The sequence below is a fragment of the Doryrhamphus excisus genome, linkage group LG7 (assembly GCF_037039965.1).
Source record: "Doryrhamphus excisus strain RoL-2023G ecotype Guam linkage group LG7, RoL_Dexc_Guam_v1.1, whole genome shotgun sequence".
Lineage (NCBI taxonomy): Eukaryota > Metazoa > Chordata > Actinopteri > Syngnathiformes > Syngnathidae > Doryrhamphus > Doryrhamphus excisus.
In genome coordinates, this window is record NC_136363.1 from 6,394,355 (window position 1) to 6,418,356 (window position 24,002).

Sequence of the window (24,002 nt, forward strand, 5' to 3'; positions counted from 1 at the left end):
CCCATGAAGTTCGTCTTGGGAACTCCGTCAGGAAATACCAACTGTTGAAATGACATCACTTCCTATACACGTTGTATTTCTGAATATGGTATGATATAACATTTATGTTTATATTTAACACCTCTGTAACATATTAATGAATGACTATTTCCTTTCAATGACACGACTGGTGTAAAATGCAGTTCGGTATGTTTATATTCTTGATGTGTCTCTTCTCCTGCATCCTGTAGATGTCTCTAGCAGTCAACATTAAAACCAATCGTAGAAGAAGAAAATCCCGGAAATGTCAAAGGAAAATGGTGAAACAGGTACGACTTTTCATTTTGTTAACTAGTTTTGTGCATGGAGTCAGTTACGTCCGTATACGGCAACTATACAGAGACGTAAATTAGTGTTGATTGTTCACATTTTGTACACAAATTCAGGATGGAAAAGCTGATCAGTTGCTTCCAGAAAAAGCCGGATGCTGTGGCCAGGTTGATCTGTTTCCCCTGGGCAGGCGGAGGCTCCATACACTATGCCCGTTGGGGGAGGATCCTTAATAGCGCCATTGAAGGTAGTCATTATCTTTACCTTTACATCATAAATGTAAATAACCACTAATCAATCACTATTTTGTGAAGCATTTATGTGAGAAATTGTAACAATATTGAGAAAATATACAAATATTCCCTGTAATTGATAATTGTTAAAGCCATATAAAACCCTTTAAAACTTTGTAGTGTTTTGCCCCCAAAGCCTTGCTTATACTATGAGTTTGTTTACAATACCTAAACACATACAATATATTTGGAAACATACATGTGTGAAAATAAGCAGAAGATAATTGAAAATTGAAAATAATTATCTAATAGATGTTTTTTTCCCCTATTGATTGAAATGACCTGTCAATTTGTGCCTTTCAGTGCTTGCTGTCAAACTTCCAGGCCGGGAGAGTCGGGGCAAAGAACCTTTCTTTGAGAACATGCACCAGATAGTGGATGAGGTTCTTCATGTGTTATTGCCACTGTTGAAAGAGAAGCCATTTGCTCTCTTTGGCCACAGGTATGAGAAGAACAACAAAAGTGTGTCAAATATTTGTTTCCACTTGTAGAGTCTTCCATAATGTTTACCTTTCTGATTTTTAGTTTTGGCGCTTATACAAGCTACGCTGTTGCGGATGCGCTGAAGAAACTCCATAACATTGAGCCAGCTCACATCTTCCTGTCTGGTGCTTCTGCACCATATGTAAGATATTTTGTCATTTATGCATGAATGAATGAATGGATGGAATACAGCAATAGCCCATCATCCACTATAATGATATTATGTCACTGTCTTCAGTCTGATGCCCGCATAAAAGCCCCAAAAAGGAGTGACTTTTCCGATGATGATTTTCTAAAGTGGCTCACTTCAATTGGAGGAACTCCACCCGAGCTGCTGGCCAACCCGGAAGTGTTAAACCTTTTCATTCCAGCCTTGAAGGCCGACCTGCACGTTGTGGATAACTACAAGTGGGTTTGCAATAGTCAGAAATGAATATATATTGATTTATACTAGTAACTTCTGTTTTCTGTAGGTGCGACAAGCCTGTCAGTCCATTCCTCTCCTGCCCAATCACATGTTTGGATGGGAAAGATGATATTCCTCATGATCTGCAAGGTTAGTCCTTAGGAGGATAAATAGCGGAAGCTAACAATGACTCAAAGTACAGGCAGGTATAATCGCAAAAAACTGTGTAATCTTCAACTAAATTACACAATCACACAACTCACTGTACTTTGTTTTTGTCAACAGCATGGAAAGACATCACGACAGGAGATTTCACCATCAGAATGCTTGATGGAGCTCATTTTTACCTAAAGGATCCTGGAAACGAAAGCATTATAACAGACTATATTACAAGGCACCTAGAAATGTCAGAAATGGACTATTTGTAATGAAACAGGCACAACTGTGTATCATAAACATGCAAACTCCACACAGATCAGATATTTTGTCCAGGCTAAAATGCTGTTTATTTGACCTGACCACACTATGGCATTCTCTTATGTTTTGATAATTAGATGCAAATTTATACATAATCAGCTTTTCATAAAACTGAAGTTAGACAATTACGCTACATGTTTTTTCCTAATGCAACCCAAACTAGGAATCAACACATAGCATCTGCCCTTAATAAAATGTTTAATTTAAAAACTGCATATCGTTTTCATTATGTTGTCATTGACTAATATTTAAATTTGATGATCCGAAGTGGCATACACACACCACTGTATCTTACGGTAGCCACTGGGCATATTGTCTCTTACTTAATAATACGTTGACAGGTGGCATCTACATGTGACCATCATTGTTAGCAGGCGACGGTGGAGGTGGTGGCGGCGGCTGCTCGTCCTTGGCTCTGTCTTTGTCTTGATTTCTGCGTGATGATTGTCGCACCGCTCTGTTCCGTGTCCGTGGCTGACTCTCCCGGGATCTCTGTGAGGGGCCCGCCACGGTGCTATCAGGCTCCGTCTCTGGCAGCCATTGTGGGGGAGGTGCTTGTTCTGCAGAGTCGAACTCCAGCTTGAAGGTTGGCCTTTCATCTTCAGCTAAATCAAAATAAAAATAAAAGTCCTGCAGCATGGATTGTTACTTTTTCTTTAGCTTTTTGGTAAAAGTAAAAAAATGCTAACCACAGAGCTGGAAATGTAAGTAAATGTGTGAAAGGTTCTGGATCAGTTATTCTGCAAATACCGTATTTTCTGGATTATAAATCACTCCGGAGTATAAGTCGCACAAGGCCAAAAATGCATAATTAGGTAGAAAAAAACATGAGTATAAGTCACATTTTTTGCGGGTAATTTATTTTACAAACTACTTGACCAAAATAGACATTATGTCCTCTTGGAAGGCACGTTCTAACATTAATAAAAGAATTAAAAAAAGGCGGAATAGGTGTAAGATATGCTAACACAATGGTTATTAAGCTACACAAAAAATAAACATGAACACAAAAGGTGTCCAGTGTTTATGTAAAATAAACAGTTTTTTTTTTCATTTATAAGTCGCTCTGGAGTATAAGTTGCAGGAACAGCCAACCTATGAAAAAAAGTGTGACTTATAGTCCGGATAATACGATACTTATATAGTATATTTATATACCTAATATTTTGTATCTAAATGTGGGAAAACGCTAATATATAGGCGTGGAGCGCTTGTGTGCATCCTTTTCAACTTGTTACTGATTCATACTACCTTCTGTTTTAGGGGTGACCTTCATGCTGGCCGAGTCATCTGAGTCCTCGTACCCGGAGCCGCTGTCGTCATCCGATGCATCTAGAAAAAAAAAGACATGATGAAAGTCATACGTAAGTCGTATAGCTTCTGAATGTAGACCAGTGTGGCAAACCTTCTTCTTCGTAAGTGCATAATTTTGTAGGTGCAATCTGTAAGAGGAAGAGATAGTTAAAAGAGTATGTCTGCATATTAATTCAATACCAACAGGAAAGTTCAGGCTCACTCGTAATTGTGCATGTTAGGCGCTAATCATTTTTGTTTACGTGCCCCCATATGACAATAAAGCAGACATGTTCTATTTGAGACACAGCCTTCCACACTTGTGTTTTTAGACTTGTTGTATATGAATAGGGCTGCACGGTGGTCAAGTGGTTAACGCGTACACCTCACAGCTAAGAGACCCGAGTTCAATCCCACCCTCGACCATCTCTGTGTAGAGTTTGCATGTTCTCCCCGTGCCTGCGTGGGTCTAAATTGTCCATAGGTATGAATGTGAGTGTGAATGGTTGTTTGTCTATATGCGCCCTGTGATTGGCTGGCCACCAGTCCAGGGTGTACCCCGCCTCTCGCCCGAAGACAGCTGGGATAGGCTCCAGCACCCCCTCGACCCTCGTTAGGAAAAAGCGGTAGAAAATGACTGAATGAATGAATGAGTTATTCTGCTTTGTGAGTGTGAATGGTTGTTTGTCTATATGCGCCCTGTGATTGGCTGGCCACCAGTCCAGGGTGTACCCCGCCTCTCGCCGAAGACAGCTGGGATAGGCTCCAGCACCCTCGTGAGGAAAAAGCCGTAGAAAATGAATGAATGAATGAGTTATTCTGCTATGTGAGTGTGAATGGTTGTTTGTCTATATGTGCCCTGTGATTGGCTGACGACCAGTCCAGGGTGTACCCCGCCTCTTGCCCGAAGACCGCTGGGATAGGCTCCAGCACCCCCGCGACCCTTGTGAGGATAAGCGTTACAAAATGAATGAATTAATGTATATGAATAAAATACTGAAAATACTGCATTTCTAGTATTCGGTGATCTAATGGAAACATATACAGCTTGACCTTGGTTTGCGTGTCTTTCTTCTGGAGCTTGCTACTTGTCTTTGGCAAAGTGGTACCCATCTTAGCGGACTTGAAATTCTCCCAACGGCTTTTCATGGTCCTCCTGAAGATCTCATGCACCTCGTGTTTGTCCTTGTTGACCTCGATATAGCTCCGGCTGTACCTGTGCCGGTGCTGGTATGCAGAAAATATACAGAAGAGAGGAAATACTCAAGATCATCAGTATCTTCTGTGTATTAGTTTGCTTTTAATATGCATGGAGGAGAACAAGCTACCTGTTTTCTGCCCTTGTATAAGTGCTTCTGCAGGAGATGGTGACTGATGTCCTCTGCTTGTTTTTCACCATTCTTGTCCATATCATGCATTTCCAAACTCACAAACGGCTTGGGTTGTTTCCTCCTGTGATAAAATGTTACGACACAGTTCTCAGTATGATGAAGTGTCGTTCTGGACCACCACAATGTGGATCTCATTAAAGACCACGGGTCTCAACTCAACTGGGAGTGGTGGAGATAGTCTCTATTTATAGGTTATCACATGGTTTGTCTGGTATCAGGCCCAGTATCATGCCCCCAAGTGTCAGTATCAGCCAGTATGATATCATGCCCCCAAGTGTCAGTATCAGCCAGTATGATACTGACACTTGGGGGCATGATACTGGGCCTGATACCAGACAAGCCATGTGATGATCTTATTATCACATACTACAGTATTAATTGTACCCTGTACTCTAGAAACCGCCCATGAATGATATGGGAAAAAGCCGAAATGATACTGTGTCAAAGCCCAGGGCAGTGATACTGATAAAATATAGAGTTTAACCATGTCCAGTATCAGCCCCCGTAGCTGTCCACTCAGAGCGCGCTGCTCTGGTATCGTGCCCGTGAAACAACCAATCAGAGAACAGCGCACAAGTGCTTAGTGCCTAGTGCTTCTCCAGTCACCAAAAAACCCAAACTTGATTAATGGAACTTTAATTGTCAGACATTGATAAGATAAGACTGTTGATAAAATATTATTGTTGAAATATTTTTGCAATTATTGTGTTTACACTGTTTAGATATAATACATGTAATAAACTGAACATTTTCTGGAAACAAAATGGTCTTTTGATTAAATAGTACGTGATAATAAGCTAATGATTAAATAGTATGTGATAATAAGATCATCACATGGTTTGTCTGGTATCAGGCCCAGTATCATGCCCCCGCGGCCAGTATCAGTTGGGGGCTTGATACCTGGCCTGATACCAGACAAACCATGTGATAACCTATAAGTATCGGGTATTCAGTCCAAATCACGGTTCAGTCAAGTGACTCACCTGCTGTCTAACTTGCGATATGTGATATCAAATATAAATGTGATGGGCAGTTGGAAGTTGTGCTACTCATTTTAGTCAGGAGCTGATATTTTCCTGAAACTTACCTGTGGTCTAGTGCTAATTACGAAAAAACAGATTTTTTCTTTTGGTACGTTCCAAGTTTATATAGCCGTAGAACAGTTTCAGTCTGTGCTTTGAAAGATCAGTCAAAATCGTGTAAAATGGTCGGTACTGAAGGTGTCGTCTTTTGAAAAATTTCATGATATCTAAGTTTGAGACCCCTGCATTAGATGGATGCCCGTAAAAGTTTGACTCACTGTATCGGGCGAGGTCCACTGCGTTTGCGTACCATATCAGACATCCCCTCTGAGGGCTTTTCAACTAATTTGTTCTCCATTTCAATAAATCCGGATTGATTCCGGATAAGCGCCAAAGAGCCGTTTCGTTCACCCTGCATCAAAAGGAAAGGTATTTTTATAGGCTTTTTATGTTGTGATCAAACAAAAACAACACCCACCTCAGCTACATAGCTTATAGCATCCTTCAGGTTGAGTTGATGGAAAACTTTGAAGACGTAATCGCGATTCTTCCTAGCAGACGGTTTCATCAAGATGGCCGACACCCAGTTCTCTTCAAAATGATTCCACCTGCACATCAAATCTAGATTGTTGCTCAATCTCAAACCCTTGCACAATTTAGTTCTGGAAAAAAAAAGCATTCAGCTACTTGTCCATCATGTAGTTGGGACCGAATTGTCCAGCTATATCTTCAATGGCGACAAGCATGTGATCAAAGACCTAGAAGAACAAATTGGGGAAGTAATATAACATAAATATAAATGTGAATAAAAGCCAAAATAGTTCTAAAACATTACCTTATTCTGCACTGTTTCTATAAGAGTGGGCTCAGCCACTGAAGCCCTCTTTACTTTCAGCCAAGTGACAAGAGGTTTTAGTGTTAGTCCCTGCAGGAAGTACAAGTTTAAAAAAAAATGGCACATTCTGGCACATTCCACGACAGTGTTGACACACAAAAGAGATCATAAAATAGTTGCTGCAGTGTGAGGTGTAAATTACCTGAACAATAACAGTAACATACACAACAATCAGAGTAGTGGAGACCATTAGATTCTTCTCATTTATCTTGTCATCCAGCATCATCACCAAACCGTAGGCAACCGCCCCTCGCAGGCCACCGTAGCTCATAATGATCTGATCGATGACCTCAAGGTGAATCAATCGGAACTTGTTCATGATCCAGGTTAAAAAAAAAATACCTGTGTCGCATATAAAACACAAGAAAAACACATGAGACAATTTCCACTCTTGCAATCTAACCTGCTAACATCTCACCTATGAAGCGATACACAAAGATGGAAACGAGTGTGAGGATGACAAAGCCCGTGTTCCACTTCCATATGGTTTTATCAAAGGCCGAGATGCCGAGGAAAACAAACGTGATGGTTTCCGATCCATTAGCGAGCACCTTCATGGCATATCTGACAGTGGTTACTGACTTCTCATCCATGTTGGCATTGATGTACTTCTTGCAGGATACGCCACAAAACACGGTTCTGTTGTACAAAAACAAAAACTTAAAAAAAGGGCTCAGTGGTTCTTCACAAGTGTTTGAGAATGACAACTCACGAAAGGATAGCAGAGAAGGACAGCAACTCAGCCGTGAGGTAGGAGAGGTACCCCACCACAAAGATGAAGCCTGGTTCGATGATCTGGATATTTTTGGTGAATCTGGTCAGAAGCGAGAGCAGCAAACCAAACACAATGCCCAGGAGGGAGCCACCGAGTGCCACCACAAAGAAGGCAACTGCAAGGAATGTTATGATACACAAATGTATGAACATATAGGAAGTGAATCCACACAAAAAGACACTTTTTACCTATTTCGTTGACTATATCACCAACTTCAATGTTGGGAACTCCCATGGAAGCAAATGCATCAAACATACGGAAGAGCAACTGAGAGAAGAGAAAAGACACTGCAAGTTTGATATTATGAATTATCACATACTACAGTATTAATTGTACCCTGTACCCTCGAAACCGCCCATGAATGACACGGGAAAAGGCCGAAATGATACTGTGTCAAAGCCCAGGGCAGTGATACTGATAAAATATAGAGTTTAACCATGTCCAGTATCAGCCCCGTAGCTGATACTGACACTTGGGGGCATGATACCGGGACTGATACCAGACAAACCATGTGATAACCTATAATTATCACATACTACAGTATTAATTGGCCCTGTACCCTCGAAACCGGCCATGAATGATACGGGAAAAGGCCGAAATGATACTGTGTCAAAGCCCAGGGCAGTGATACTGATAAAATATAGAGTTTAACCATGTCCAGTATCAGCCCCGTAGCTGATACTGACACTTGGGGGCATGATACCGGGACTGATACCAGACAAACCATGTGATAACCTATAATTATCACATACTACAGTATTAATTGGCCCTGTACCCTCGAAACCGCCCATGAATGATACGGGAAAAGGCCGAAATGATACTGCGTCAAAGCCCAGGGCAGTGATACTGATAAAATATAGAGTTTAACCATGTCCAGTATCAGCCCCCGTAGCTGTCCAATCAGAGCACGCTGCTCTGGTATCGTGCCCGTGAAACAACCAATCAGAGAACAGCACACGAGTGCTTAGTGCCTAGTGCTTCTCCAGTCACCAAAAAACCCAAACTTGATTAATGGAACTTTAATTGTCAGACATTGATAAGATAAGACTGTTGATAAAATATTATTGTTGAAATATTTTTGCAATTATTGTGTTTACACTGTTTAGATATAATGCATGTAATAAACTGAACATTTTCTGGAAACAAAATGGTCTTTTGATTAAATAGTATGTGATAATAAGCTCATGATTAAATAGTATGTGATAATAAGATCATCACATGGTTTGTCTGGTATCAGGCCCAGTATCATGGCCCCCGTGTGCCTATAACCTATAAGTACATATATTTCCCCATATATAATGATAACCAGAGTGGATGAACAGTTTTGACAGGGACATAAGAGCAATGACACTGGGATGGATGGAGGGAGCGGGGCATGGAACTGGCAACCTTCTGGTTATTACAGCTTCCTATGCCTTTTACAGGATTATTTTTTTACTGCTCATTAGCATTCCTAATATAAACAAGTCCACATCACAACATTGTTGATGCCTTAAAGCAGGCTGACCAAATGTCCTGTTTTCCCAGGAACATGTCATGTTGTTTTTTTTTAAGATAGTGATGAAAATGTCTTGGTTTTCATTGATTTTAATTGGGCCATTAAATTGTAAGCAATATGGTAACGCTGCATGTGACGGAGGCTGCCTCACAGCTACAAGACCCGGGTTCAATTCCAGCCTCGGCCATCTCTGTGTGGAGTTTGCATGTTCTCCCCGTGCATGCATGGGTTTTCTCCGGGTACTCCGGTTTCCTCCCACATTCCAAAAACATGCTAGGTTAATTGGCGACTCCAAATTGTCCATAGGTATGAATGTGAGTGTGAATGGTTGTTTGTCTATATGTGCCCTGTGATTGGCTGGCCACCAGTCCAGGGTGTACCCCGCCTCTCGCCCGAAGACAGCTGGGATAAGCTCCAGCACCCCCGCGACCCTCGTGAGGATAAGCGATAGAAAATGAATGCATGTGACGTAATCCATTATCCCTTGTAAATCAGTGTTGGCAAAAAGCCAAAGAAAAAGCAAGACATAGGCATGGACTTAATGCCCTGATGCTTCCCAAGATGAGGTCTCGTAAAATTGGCCAAGTCATGCAAGACAGCTGATCAAATTCCCAAGTTCTAGCAACAAACATTCTTCCTTTCAAACATAAAAACATTGAAATGATAATTAATTAGTAGTACTATGTCCTGGTTTTTGGTCATCAAAATATGGTCACTCTACCTTAAAGGGGACCTATTACGGTCATTTTCCAAGGTTTGTATTGAGTTGTAGGCTCCATTAGAGCAGCTACAAATGATAAACCGCACAGAAAGCTTTCTAGATCTTCCAGATTCTGCACCTCTTTTTGTAGTGTTTCCATGGACTTCCTGCTTTTGAACCAAATGATCTGTTTAATTTACTTCACCCTCCTTGAGGTACGCCCACTTCGCTGTGATTGCTCACATTACCAAGCCCTCCAGAGAACTTCCGAATATGTTGCATCAATTAACATGAGAAAACAACAGTGTAACAACATTTATAGATCAGAAAAGTGACAAAAAGCATAATAAGTCAACTTTAAAGCCACTTAACCACTGTGGTTGTACAAAAAACAAAAGTAATACGAACCACTGTCACACCATCATTGAGCAGTGACTCTCCAAACACTAGGATGAAGAGGACCTCATTGACGTGGACCTCCTCAAACACAGCAAAAACAGCCACCGGGTCCACAGCAGAAATCAGGCTCCCAAACAAAAGATACTGCAACAAGTCCATGTTCACATCACTACCTGCAAACGACAGGAGACAGACGGTAAAATTTGGGATTTCAGAGGGTTGAAGTGTTAAACCGCTATTCCAGTGGTGAGTGCATCATTGGGCAGTGGAACATCAGATGTCTTTCCAGTGTTTCCTCCAGGTCAGGGGTGTCACAACTTTTTCCACCAAGGGCCACATGCTGAAAAATGAAAGGATGCAAGGGCCACTTTGATATTTTGTAAACCATATGCTAAGAAGTTGCATATATACAGTGAAGAAAATAAGTATTTGAACACCCTGCTATTTTGCTATTTCTCCCACTTAGAAATCATGGAGGGGTCTGAAATTTTCATCGTAGGTGCATGTCCACTGTGAGAGAGATAAACTAAAAAGAAAAATCCAGAAATCACAATGCATGATTTTTTAACAATTTATTTGTGTGATACAGCTGCAAATAAGTATTTGAACACCTGTGTATCATCTAGAATTCTGACCCTGAAAGACCTGTTAGTCTGCCCATTAGAAGTCCACCTGCACTCCATGTATCATCCTGAATCAGATGCACCTGTTTGAGGTCGTTAGCTGCATAAAGACACCTGTCCACCCCATACAATCAGTAAGACTTTAACTTGTAACATGGCGAAGACCAAAGAGCTGTCCAAAGACACCAGAGACAAAATTGTACACCTCCACAAGGCTGGAAAGGGCTACGGAGCAATTACCAAGCAGCTTGGTGAAAAAAGGTCCACTGTTGGAGCTATCATTAGAAAATGGAAGAAGCTAAACATGACGGTCAATCTCAATCGGAGTGGAGCCCCATGCAAGATATCACCTCGTGGGGTCTCAATGATTCTAAGAAAGGTGAGGAATCAGCCCAGAACTACACGACAGGACTTGGTCAATGACCTGAAAAGAGCTGGGACCACCGTTTCCAAGGTTACTGTAGGTAATACACTAAGACGTCATGATGTGAAATCATGCATGGCACGAAAGGTTCCCCTGCTTAAACCAGCACATGTCAAGGCCCGTCTTAAGTTTGCATATGACCATTTGGATGATACAGAGGAGTCATGGGAGAAAGTTTTATGGTCAGATGAGACCAAAATAGAACTTTTTGGTCATAATTCCAATAAGCGTGTTTGGAGGAAGAAGAATGAAGAGTACAATCCGAAGAACACCATCCCTACTGTGAAGCATGGGGGTGGTAGCATCATGCTTTGGGGGTGTTTTTCTGCACATGGGACAGGACGAGTGCACTGCATTAAAGAGAGGATGACTGGGGCCGTGTATTGTGAGATTTTGGGGAACAACCTCCTTCCCTCTGTCAGAGCATTGAAGATGGGTCGTGGCTGGGTCTTCCAACACGACAACGACCCGAAGCACACAGCCAGGAAAACCAAGGAGTGGCTCCGTAAGAAGCATATCAAGGTTCTAGCATGGCCCAGCCAGTCTCCAGACCTGAACCCAATCGAAAATCTTTGGAGGGAGCTCAAACTCCGTGTTTCTCAGCGACAGCCCAGAAACCTGACTGATCTAGAGAAGATCTGTGTGGAGGAGTGGGCCAAGATCCCTCCTGCAGTGTGTGCAAACCTGGTGAAAAACTACAGGAAACGTTTGACCTCTGTAATAGCAAACAAAGGCTACTGTACCAAATATTAACATTCATTTTCTCAGGTGTTCAAATACTTATTAGCAGCTGTATCACACAAATAAATTGTTAAAAAATCATGCATTGTGATTTCTGGATTTTTCTTTTTAGTTTATCTCTCTCACAGTGGACATGCACCTACGATGAAAATTTCAGACCCCTCCATGATTTCTAAGTGGGAGAAATAGCAAAATAGCAGGGTGTTCAAATACTTATTTTCTTCACTGTATATATATATATATATATATATATGCATCTCAGTTTTGTGGTAAAGGTGTAAAAAATGTTAGCATTAACATCAGTCTTTTTGTTTTTTCGCCCCCCCCAACCATTAGTGTGGCGTGTATGGCACAAACATGTATACTTCAGGGGCACTCGTGATTATCGATTCCGTGGCATCAATACATGTATGGATTCAGTAGCATTTACTTGCATAAAGCATCACAACTAATAAATGAAATGTGTCACACATCTTTTAGGGTTACTACATTTCTAAGGCAAAATGACATATTACTACACTGTGCAAGCCTGTCAACATCAAATTGCATGCACATGTCAATATATCAATACCGGCAAAACGATATGTTGAGCTCGATGCCCTTACACGCTAAAACACCAAAAACGCTAAACATTTAAGATACCTTTCACCCATTCCCTCAATTTGACTTTATTTGATGTTTATTGGTATGCAAAGTGGATTGTCCGAACCGGAGCAGGAGGAGATAGAAAAGAAAAGAAGACACAATCCAGAGAGAGACAACAACATTCGCAACAGAAATAAACAGCATGTCTATAACATAAAGACTATAATGTAGGTAACAAAATAATGTTAATTAAGATACATTTCACCCATTCCCTCGATTTGACTTTATTTGATGTTTATTGTTATGTAAATGTGGATTGCCCGAACCGGAGCAGGAGGGGATAGAAAAGAAAAAACACAATCCAGAGAGAGACAACAACAATCGCAACACAGCAACAGAAATAAAACAACAGCATGTCTATGACATAAAGACTATCATGTAAATAACAAAATAATATTAACAGCCACGGTGATATCCAACTAGTTTGTTTTTACTTATTGTGAGGTTAATTGATTTATTGATTATTGTGACAGGCCTAACATTGTGCAAACACTTTCTGTTTGTTATATTCAAAATTTACGGCTTATAGTATTGTTTTGGACTAAATAACTGAGTGCGTGTATGCCTGATTCGCCATTTCATGGTCTTGATCTGCATTATTAAAGAACTAGTGCTTGTGAGTTGTCACAAATGCTGCCTAGCAACAAAAGAATTTGAGCAATTTTGATGATCTGCGCTGCTGTAGCCAATAAATTGTTAGAAGAGTGGACATTTTTTTTAGTAACACCGACTATAACTAACCCACTGAAGTGCCTCTCTTACCCATGGCTCCTCCCATGTCACACACCCACAGCGTGAACCCCAAGCTGGCGGCGTTCCAGCAGGTCCCAACCACAGCGTAGACCAGAATGGTGCCCATGTTGCTGAAGAACAGTCTGTTTGGCATAAAGTAGCCTGCATCCAGAACGATTTGAGGCAGAAGGAAGAAGAAGAAAACGGTCGGAGTGAGCTTGAAGGTCTTGCCTGCACTCGAGATGATACTGCCCAAGATGAAACCAAAGCAAATGAGCAAGGCACTCTCTGGGATGATGCTGGTCACATGATGGTTAACCTCGATCACTGCGAAGAAAGATTTTCAAATTTCGTACTGCCACATTTCACTATTCTTATTATGCCTAGCGACCAATTGAGCTCATGTAGTTTAAACAATCTGTATACATACGCCCCTCCTTTATCGCGGGCAACTCGACCACAGTAAGTGAATTTCCGTGAAGTAGGATTCAATATAAATCAGTGGAGTATTTCCATAGTTACAGCATTAAAACCCTGTTATGAATACAATTTGTATCATTATTAGAGCTCTCTATATATGAAATAACACTTCTATCGTCATCTTTGTACCCTTTATTATTATTTTGTTCAACTAATGTTTAGGGTACGGAATCCCTGCAAGGACAAAACAGACGCCCGCCGCTAGCATAACAAGCTAGTAAGCTACATCGTTAGCCTGTCCTGTACTCATTCTAACCGTCAGAAATGGTTAAGAGTGGAGAAGAGGACAGTATTTTCATAGTTAGAGCATTACAAACCTGTTTATGAATACAATTTGTATCATTATTAGAGCTCTCTATGTATGAAATAACACTTCTATCGTCATATTTGTAGCCTTTATTATTATTTGGTTCAACTAATGTTTAGGGTACGGAATCCCTGCAGGGACAAAACAGACGCCAGCCGCTAGCATAACAAGCTAATAAGCTCAATCGTTAGCCTGTCCTGTACTCATTCTAACCGTCAGAAATGGTTAAGAGTGGAGAAGAGGACAGTATTTTCATAGTTAGAGCATTACAAACCTGTTTATGAATACAATTTGTATCATTATTAGAGCTCTCTATGTATGAAATAACACTTCTATCGTCATATTTGTACCCTTTATTATTATTTGGTTCAACTAATGTTTAGGGTACGGAATCCCTGCAGAGACAAAACAGACGCCAGCCGCTAGCATAACAAGCTAATAAGCTAAATCGTTAGCCTGTCCTGTACTCATTCTAACCGTCAGAAATGGTTATAATCAGAGTGGAGAAGAGGACAAATAAAGACAAAGGAAGAAGTCAAAACTTTACACACGTAATGGGAGAACTCTCATGGTTGACTACATACAGTGGAAAGGTAATGTAATTTAACCATGTAACATTACTGACGCCTAGTGGAAAGAATACTACCTACCTTTTTCAGTATTTTTTACAATAGTCCATAGTCGACCAAGAAACAAAAGTTATTTATTAACTAAAAAAGAGATTGAGTGAGGGAGCGAGGGACGAATGTATTACCAAAAGTATACATACCTAGCTTGGCTAAAAAAGCCAACAGTACGAATGCTGCAACCGTATAAGGCGTTTGCACATGTTCCCACCTAATGGACATTATTTGTGTTCCTTCTTTCGTGGGCGTATCGACTTGACGTTCTGTGTAAGTGGACTGCACAGTCCCTGGAATCCCCATTGTGACACCAAGCAGCATATAAATGAGGAAGAGTGAGGCCAGGATCCAAATGTGCGTATATCCACATGATTGCATCAGTCAAAACACAAGAGACAAGGCACTCTTTCGTCTTGGATCCCAGATAGTGACACCTAAAAGTCCTGACACTTTGCTATTCCTTTGCTTAGCATCTTTGAATCTATGTAACTTTCAAACCCTCCCCTGTGGTCAAGCGATGGAGTGTAATTCTGACGTGGAATGAAACCTGGCAGTCGGCCCTTTATGTGTAAAAAAGCTATTTTTAACGCGCGTATGCGGACGTCACAAAGTGACAATACTCAGAAGTGCCACAACAAACTCCAATATGTCGATGGTTATTTAAAATGAATGTATTCGTTTATTTCAGATATTTATTCATACACAATATACACTAAGAATCAGCCAAGATAAATGAATTAAGGATAGTTGCTTTTTTAATCCGGATACAATTAAGCAAGTGGATTAATAGTGACATCTGTCGCCCCCTAATGGTGGAATTGTTTTATGCGCAGACACAGAAAAAGGAGCTTTTCATGCAAATTGATTTTCATTCATTCATTCATTCATTTTCGACCGCTTTTCCTCACGAGGGTCGCGGGGGTGCTGGAGCCTATCCCAGCTGTCTTCGGGCGAGAGGCAGTGTACACCCTGAACTGGTCACCAGCCAATCACAGGGCACATATAGTCAAACAACCATTCACACTCACATTCATACCTATGGACAATTTGGAGTGGACAATTAACATAGCATGTTTTTTGGAATGTGGGAGGAAACCGGAGTGCCCGGAGAAAACCCACGCATGCACGAGGAGAACATACAAACTCCACACAGAGATGGCCGAGGAATTGAACCCTAGTCTCGTAGCTGTGAGGTCTGCGCGCTAACCACTTTTCCACCGTGCAGCCAGCATAATAGATATCCTTTAATAATATAAACTTTCATTGACAAGCATTTAATTTTGTTTGACAATTGGAAACAAGTGTGATAAACATGCCAAAAAAAATCAAGAAATCAGGACAGGTATGTCTGTTTAACAGTAAAAAACTGTTTGGAGAGTCTCAGAAGTGCATTAAAAGGCCAAAAGCTAATAAACATCTCAAAGTTTCATGTGCCGGAGTCTAAATGAATACTTTAGGATGACTCATTTGTTCAGACCGCACACCAAAAGAGAAAGAGAGAGGGAGAGGAACAACCACCACCTCCACTGACTGCCAAACTTTGAGGCCAACCTCTCTCCTCTCCTTCCATCTCATTCTTTCCTTATGGGCATGCAGATGTACTAGAGTACAGTATACACACGGCAACAGGCTGAACCGGGCTGGAGATCACAAAGGAACAGCGTGATCACTGCAACCAAGAAAAGGTGAGCTATCTTTGGAATACATACTCATATATGGATGGATATTTTTGGATCATTTTGTGCTTAATGTTTTACTCATAAACTTCCACCGCAGAAGACTAATTCCAAGATGGCAACACCAAAAAACACTCCTCGAGGTGCAAGCAACACTCCTCTGTCCCCCAACCGCATCACCCGTCTCCAGGAGAAGGAGGACCTCTGCAACCTCAATGACCGTCTGGCCGTCTACATCGACAAGGTCCGTTCTCTGGAGGCCGAGAACGCCGGACTGCGTCTGCGGATCACCGAGTCCGAGACGGAAGTGTCACGGGAGCTGACTGGCCTCAAAGCGGCCTATGAAACCGAGCTGGCTGATGCCCGTCAGACTCTGGATTCTGTGGCCAAGGAGCGTGCACGTCTGCAGCTGGAGGTGGGAAAGCTGCGTGAGGAGTACAAGGAGCTCAAGGCAAGGTGAGGCAATACCCAAATCCCTTGAATGTTTGTCCACATATAGGCAAATTTACATCGTTTTTTGGGTTGTACCACCAACAAGAAAATCATCCTTTAGAACAGGGGTGGGCAAATATTTTGACTCGTGGGCCACATTGAGTTAACAAAATGGCCCGGGGGGCCAGAACATATATTTAACACACACACACACACACACTATTTTATGCTTATAATTTTCCTTGAATTATTTGTCTAATTTTATGTGTAAAAGTGTTATACTATCAGCTGTATGTTCTCATATCCCTTTTTTCAGGAGCACTTTAAACATCAGACCACATCAAACTATGTCATTTCATTTGACAGTTTTGTTTAGTTTTTTTGTTGTTTTTTTTAACTAAATAAGACATTCCACTTGCAAGTCATGTGGCCAGTTTTTATGTTAAAAGTTGAAATACTTAGAAAGCAACTGGCGGGCCGGATTCAAACACTTGGTGGGCCGCATGTGGCCCCCGGGCCGCAGTTTGCCCACCCCTGCTTTAGAAGGATTCAAACCCTGTTTTCTGACAGTGAGGCCAAAATGCTAACCACTAGGCCACTACTGCTATGTATCTTACTGTAATTAATAATAAGTGATGCTCATATAGTACATTTTGCTGACACAAGCCTTGCTGCAGGGACCACACCCCATTCTATTGCCTCCTCATGGCTAATTGCAGCTCCCATTCTAACATCTCATAGTCATACAGTACATCAATGTCCTGATGACTAAGTCCTTCCCTCCTCCTCCTCCCCTTTTTTCTTCCAGAGTAATCATACACTCACGCAACGTGGCAGTGCTTAGAGGTCTCTGCTTTTTTTTTTTTTACTTTTCCATCAATATCGACTTGATGGCTGCAGTGTGTTTGGCAAAGCCTGACTGTCACCATGGCAGCATCTCTGCCAAACACCGAAAGCTGTGGTTTGTGGGTACTATGGAGATGACTGGAACCATTGTAGCTCATAAGTCATGTCCACGAGTGGAAACACTAAAGTATATCCCCGTTTTTTTTTTCCATCCTTCACAGCACATTCTTACTTAAAATAGCTCCATAGACCACATATAGGAATTTATGACGCAGTTTACGCACTTGATTCGATTCCATAATTCCGAGTCATAATACTGTATGTTTCCACCTACTGGCCTTTTATGTATGCAGGAACACAAAAAAAGAATCTGATCTGGCAGCAGCTTTGCAGAGGCTGAAAGACTTGGAGGCCTTGCTCAACTCGAAGGACGCTTCTTTGACGACAGCGCTAGGAGAGAAGCGCAGCCTTGAGACGGAAAACAGGGACCTTAAGACGCAGGTTGCCAAGGTAGATTTAAACCCATGCTCGAGTGAAAAAAGTTTTCACTCAACTTTTGTAGGAAATCACATTAAGATTCTTGCCAATGACTGCGATGACTGTGAGCGGCGCCCATGGCTGTTTTTTTATTGGCCTGCAGCACATTCTAAAAATATCATTTAACAAGAACATTTGAAAGAAACAATAACAGCAAAAGTGGAAAAAGAGAAAAAAGTTGTAAACTAAGGAGAAAATGTCGTAATTTTACAACAATAATGAGGAAAAAAATGTAATAAATTTAGTAGAATAAAGTTGAAATATTTTTTAAACAGACCATTTAAAAAAAGTCAAAATATTATGAAAAGAAAAAGAAGAAAGTGGTTGGAAAATTAAAAAAAAACATCAGAAATGGAGAAAATAGCTGTAATTGTATGTGAATAAAGTCAAAATTTTGACAGACAAAAAGTTGTCTTGTAACAAATAGAAAAGCTGCAATTTTATGAGAATAAAGTCTAATATTATGAGGAAAAATAATGTAATTTTAGTGGAACAGTGGTGAAATATGAAAGAAAAATATGAGTCAAAATATTCTAGGAATAAAGTCAAAATATTGTCAGAAAAATGTTGGGTTACAGGAAGAAAAAAAACACAATTTTACTAGAATAAAGTCTAATATTTTGAGGAAAAATATTGTCAGTTCAGTAGAATAGAGGTTAAATTAGAAACAAAAATAAAGTCGTAATATTACGAGAAGAAAATATGAAATGGTTTGATAATTTAAAAAAAATTGGACGTGAATAAAGTCAATATATTGACAAAGAAATTATTATGACAAAGATTTTAGTAAAATAAAGTAACATTTGGTGGAAAAATAATGTAATTTCAGTAGAATAGAGGTAAAATATGAAGGAAAATATATCAAAATATGTCAATGTGTATAATAATGTCATAATATTCTGGGAATAAAGTCATAATATTCTGAGAAAAAAGTTCAACTATTTTGAACATTTGGAAAATGTAAGTGTATGTGAATAAAGTCAAAATATTGACAGAAAAAAGTTGGGTTCTAACAAGAAAAAAAGTTTAATAATAAATCTTAAATAAAGTAAAATATTTTGAGGGAAAAAAATAATACAATAAAAAAAAATAAATAATTTTCGTAGAATATAGGTAAAATATGAAAAACAAATTTGAGTCAAAATATATCTGGGAAAATTTTGAATAAGCAACACCAATAATGAAGGCGGGAAGGCGAAAATAGTCAATTCATATTAGCACCAAATTCACATTTTTTCACTTTTTCGCGCTGTCTTTGCTTTTAGCTTGACACCAGCCTGGGTGAAGCCAGAAAGCAGCTGCAGGATGAGATGCTGAGGAGGGTGGATGGCGAGAACCGCATCCAGACCCTCAAAGAGGAGCTGGACTTCCAAAAGAACCTCCATTCCGAGGTAGGACTCTCCTACTGTCGCTACTATTTTTCAATATGAAAACCAAATACTAACCAAAAAAGTGCACTATAGTCACTAAGTTAGCTTTTGGGGGATATTTCGGGATGAACCTAAAATCTTTAAAATGTCAACCAGGACATTTATTGATCCAATCATACATGACACAACTCCTTGGAACAAGGTTCATTTTGACATTTCAACTATTTTTGTGAGTACTGTATTTCTAATGTGACACACAGGAGCTGCGTGAAACGAAGCGACGCCATGAGTCTCGTATGGTGGAGTTGGACAACGGCCACCAGCAAGACTTTGAAAGCAAACTGGCGGAGGCCTTGATGGAGATGCGGAGCCAGCATGAGCTACAAGTTAAACTCTATAAGGATGAGCTGGAGAAGACTTACAATTCAAAGGTAGATATTGAGCCCTGCAGGGTGTACTGTACATGTAGTATACGGGTATCTTCTGCTATGTGAGGGGGGGGCTTTCATTTTAATGCAGTTTCTGTTTAGTCTGTACAGTACATATTAATGTAGGGATGACCAAAAATAATGGAGAAGCACTGTGCTATGTGTTTGGCTTTGTCATCCAGCTGGAAAGTGCACGTCAGTCGGCAGACAGGAGCAGCCATCTTGTAGGCGCAACGCATGAGGAGCTCCAGCAGACGCGCATCCGCCTGGAGTCCACTTCGTCCCAACTCAGCCAGCTGCAGAAACAGGTGACATGCAAATGATCTACTAGAAAAAGCAAACCAACATCCTTTACTACACGAGACCACCCCATAACCAATTCTATCTTCTGTAATATTTTTTAAACATTTAACATTAAAACTGTAGCCCGGCGACGTGACTGGTGGCACACTTGAGTCGCCAAAATAGCTAGCGGAAAAAAGTGATCCAAACAACACAACTTGTCAACACACATGATGCACAAAGTAACGTATCAAGCGCACCATTTAGGCATACAATAAGTATCAAAATGTAAAAAAAAAAGCACGCAATACACAACATATTGTTTATAGTTGACATTGTTGTTGGAGCTGGACTACCCAGCATGCCTTGTGGGTGTTTGGAAATGTCATTTGAAAAAAAAAGTTATGTTTTGTGCTTGGTTGTTGTTTATCTCCCATTTTGTCATCAGAAAATCTTTACAAAAGAGCATGTCCTCTTTAACTTACACACACACACACACACACACACATTGTTTGTGGTATGTCCCAGGTTTGTGTAAAATTCCCTGGCTTGATTGTGCTGTAGTCGTACTACACATCATCTTAAATCCTCATCTGACATATGTGTGTTATATGTCCTTTAAATCTAGCTAGCAGCTCGTGAGGCAAAGGTGAGAGACCTGGAGGAAGCCCTGTCCCGAGAGCGGGACACCATGCGGCGCCTTCTGGGAGAGAAAGACCGAGAGATGGCCGAGATGAGGCAGCGGATGCAGCAGCAGCTGGATGAATATCAGGAGCTTCTGGATGTCAAGCTGGCTTTAGACATGGAGATTTGCGCCTACAGGAAACTACTAGAGGGCGAGGAGCAGAGGTTGGTGTGACGCCGGCTCCGTAGGAGGTACCGTCACCTCTGTGGCATCATCATGTGTACGTATCTCGGCAGGCTGCGTCTCTCCCCGAGTCCACCACCGACGAGGACGGCAGGTAGTCGCTCCTCGACGGCATCGGCTCATTCTCGATCTGTCCACTGCGGCTCTCCCGCTAAGAGACGGCGCCCCAACGACACAGACAGCGAGGCCTCCAGCTTTGCTGGCGGCGCCGTGGCTCGCACCCGAATTACCCAGCAGGCCTCTGCCAGTGGACGCGTCACTGTGGATGAAGTGGACCAAGAAGGGAAATATGTCCGACTCAGCAATAAAGCAGATGAGGTTTGAATTTCATTCATTTTCTACCGCTTTTCCTCACGAGGGTCGCGGGGGTGCTGGAGCCTATCCCAGCTGTCTTCGGGCGAGAGGCAGTGTACACCCTGAACTGGTCACCAGCCAATCACAGGGCACATATAGTCAAACAACCATTCACACTCACATTCATACCTATGGACAATTTGGAGTCACCAATTAACCTAGCATGTTTTTAGAATGTGGGAGGAAACCGGAGTACCCGGAGAAAACCCACGCATGCACCGCGAGAACATGCAAACTCCACACAGAGATGACCGAGGGTGGAATTGAACTGGGGTCTCTTAGCTGTGAGGTCTGTGCGCTAACCACTTTCCACCGTGCAGCCGTTTATATTTTATTACGCTTTTTTATTCTTTCTATCTTATTTGATGCCTTAGTCTCCATTTTTCATTTTGCTTATAAGACGAATGATTCTTATCTCATCTCCATCTCATGCTCATCGACAATATCATCCTCATGTCATCTCTTAATACAGTCTCATCCACAGCTCATCCACATAATCATCCCAATTTAATTTCCATCTCACTCTTATTTGTATGTCATGATCATCATGTATCATCTTCACGTCATTTTTATTCTCATGTCATCTCATTGTTATCCCCATCTTATCCTCACATGATCTCAGCCTCCATGTCATCTTATTTAATCCTCATGTGCAGTCATGCTCATCTCATCTCATGTTCATGTCATGATCTCATCCTCCTTTTCATCCTGTTTTCATTGTATGTGTGATGCTCATGTTGTTTCATCTCCATCTCATCCTCATGTCATCATTCATCCCTATCTCATTGTTATCCTCATCTCATCTTCACATGAGCCCAGCCTTCTTGTCATCTTATTTCATCCTCATGTGCAGTCATGCTCATCTCATCTCATGTTCATGTCATGATCTCATCCTCCTTTTCATCCTGTTTTCATTGTATGTGTGATGCTCATGTTGTTTCATCTCCATCTCATCTTCATATCACAATTCATCCCTATTTCATTGTTATCCTCATCTCATCCTCACATGAGCCCAGCCTCTGTGTCATTCCATTTCAACCTCATCTTCTTCCTCATATCATGCACTCATGCTCATCTCACGCATATTATGATCGGATTTCCAAGTACTAACTGACCTCATCTTCATGGCCATCATCTCATCCTCACATGATCTCAGCCCCCTTATTTCCTCCTCATCTGCTCATCTCACTCTAATCATTACATTGTCAACCAAACCTCATCTATATCCTCATCTCCATCCATTATTATTGTGAACCTCATAGGCATTGCATCCTCATTGTCATGCATATTACTACGCTTAAACATCCCCTCTCGTAACATTCCTCACACAGTTTTCACACCCACAACTAGCAAGACACAAAGCTGAAGTTTATCCAATTCCTTTCTTTCTCCCATAGGATCAAAATCTGGGGAACTGGCAGGTAAAACGGCAGGTGGGATCCGATGCTGCAATCACATTCAAGTTTCCCGCAAAGTTCATCTTGAAGGCCGGCCAAAGAGTCACTGTAAGAGTCACCAAAAGAGTCTTCCAAAATCAGTACAACAATACAGTTTGGGATGTCTCCTTTATGACTTTATCTGGGCTGCCAGATCTGGGCGGCTGGTGCTGGTGGAAACCACAACCCTCCTTCAGACCTGGTGTGGAAGACACAATCCAACTGGGGCACCGGAGACCAGTTCCAGACCACCTTGATCAGCGCTAACGGAGAGGTAGTTTATAGACCCATATAAACAAACATTGTACGGAATGTCTTGTAAGCTACTTTACTTGCAGGAAATGGCAATGAGGAAGGTCACTCGCACACACTTTGAAGAAGATGACGACGACATGGTAACATTATATTCATCTCCGACTGACTTCCAGTGGCTCTTTTCAAAGATGAGTGTAAATGTTTTTTCCACAGCAGGTTGCTCACAGCACCTGTGGGGACAGCGAGTACAATCTGCGTAGTCGTACAGTACTCTGCGGCTCCTGCGGCCTCCCCTCCGACAAGTCCAACAACTGCTCCACCGTGTCTTCAGCCTCCCGCTCCTTCCGCAGTGGTGGCATCTCAGAGGGTTTGCTGCCCCATTCCTACGTGTTCAGCACTAGCACGCCTCGCAAGGTGAATGAGCAAAATAAGTCAGTAAATTGAAACATGCTATGAAAGTAACTTTTTTTTTTTTCCAGAGTGGAAGAACGGAGAAGTGTCCAATCATGTGAGCTCCCGGAGGACCAACATTGTTCATTTCTAATACAAGTTCATATATGATTGACACTTGGATATAATCCTTACTTATAACCTGCAGCATCTGTATAACATCTTTTTATAATGTACATACTGTAGGCAATCTTTGTTTCTTTTACACGAACCCCGCCTCCACCACTGAAAGAAAAAAATACATACTAATGGTAAATTATAATTTTGAGATAACACGTCAAAATTATAAGATACAAAGGGATAATGATGAGAAAAGTACGTCTTAATTATTTTCTTCAGTAAAAAAAGACATTTTCCTCTTGCTTCAGGCAAGCTTTTATTTAAAACGTGACAGGAAAACAGCAGTTGAGTACATATTAGCATGTCTAGCCTTTCTCACTTCCGCCATCCTCACCCCCTCCCCTGCACGTGCCCAAGGCATAAGTCCTGTCTTTTCATAGCTGTCTCAGGCACAGCCTGTAACATAAAGTAAACATTTTTTCTTGTAAAAAT

At 41.2% G+C, this 24,002-nt stretch overlaps 3 protein-coding genes across 7 annotated transcripts; 2 read left to right on the top strand and 1 right to left on the bottom strand.

The window, feature by feature from the left end:
* The first annotated feature begins 213 nt into the window (after window positions 1–213).
* olah (oleoyl-ACP hydrolase) lies at window positions 214–2,520 on the top strand. Of its 2 annotated transcripts, none has more exons than XM_058046615.2 (7): window positions 214–308; window positions 426–556; window positions 906–1,044; window positions 1,128–1,227; window positions 1,324–1,493; window positions 1,559–1,641; window positions 1,777–2,520. In XM_058046615.2, exons 2-7 carry the CDS (start codon window positions 427–429, stop codon window positions 1,917–1,919), a joined length of 765 nt encoding a protein of 254 aa, XP_057902598.2. In that variant the 5' UTR covers window positions 214–308; window position 426; the 3' UTR covers window positions 1,920–2,520. The 2 variants fall into 2 exon arrangements, with proteins under 2 accessions (XP_057902598.2, XP_078648093.1); XM_078791967.1 differs by having other exon boundaries at window positions 231–308; window positions 1,559–1,693; window positions 1,777–1,909.
* Window positions 1,722–15,068, bottom strand: LOC131101442 (sodium/hydrogen exchanger 3-like). The gene is made up of 16 exons (XM_058046605.2): window positions 14,663–15,068; window positions 13,137–13,433; window positions 9,951–10,114; window positions 7,533–7,611; window positions 7,282–7,459; window positions 6,988–7,208; window positions 6,712–6,911; window positions 6,510–6,599; window positions 6,362–6,432; window positions 6,153–6,282; window positions 5,953–6,086; window positions 4,590–4,713; window positions 4,315–4,488; window positions 3,374–3,410; window positions 3,220–3,300; window positions 1,722–2,573 (listed from the first exon to the last, which is right to left on the bottom strand). The coding sequence occupies exons 1-16, from the start codon at window positions 14,892–14,894 to the stop codon at window positions 2,317–2,319; spliced, it is 2,469 nt and encodes an 822-aa protein (XP_057902588.2). The 5' UTR covers window positions 14,895–15,068; the 3' UTR covers window positions 1,722–2,316.
* Window positions 14,452–23,640, top strand: LOC131101444 (prelamin-A/C-like). Of its 4 annotated transcripts, none has more exons than XM_058046610.2 (14): window positions 14,452–14,486; window positions 16,113–16,201; window positions 16,293–16,648; window positions 17,824–17,980; window positions 19,273–19,398; window positions 19,638–19,808; window positions 19,988–20,113; window positions 20,716–20,936; window positions 21,009–21,273; window positions 22,707–22,814; window positions 22,900–23,019; window positions 23,084–23,140; window positions 23,214–23,414; window positions 23,480–23,640. In XM_058046610.2, exons 3-14 carry the CDS (start codon window positions 16,308–16,310, stop codon window positions 23,510–23,512), a joined length of 1,926 nt encoding a protein of 641 aa, XP_057902593.1. In that variant the 5' UTR covers window positions 14,452–14,486; window positions 16,113–16,201; window positions 16,293–16,307; the 3' UTR covers window positions 23,513–23,640. The 4 variants fall into 4 exon arrangements, with proteins under 4 accessions (XP_057902593.1, XP_057902592.1, XP_078648088.1 ...); XM_058046609.2 differs by lacking the exon at window positions 14,452–14,486 and adding an exon at window positions 14,561–14,870; XM_078791962.1 differs by lacking the exon at window positions 14,452–14,486 and adding an exon at window positions 14,561–14,870 and having other exon boundaries at window positions 23,217–23,414.
* The last annotated feature ends 362 nt before the right edge of the window (window positions 23,641–24,002 follow it).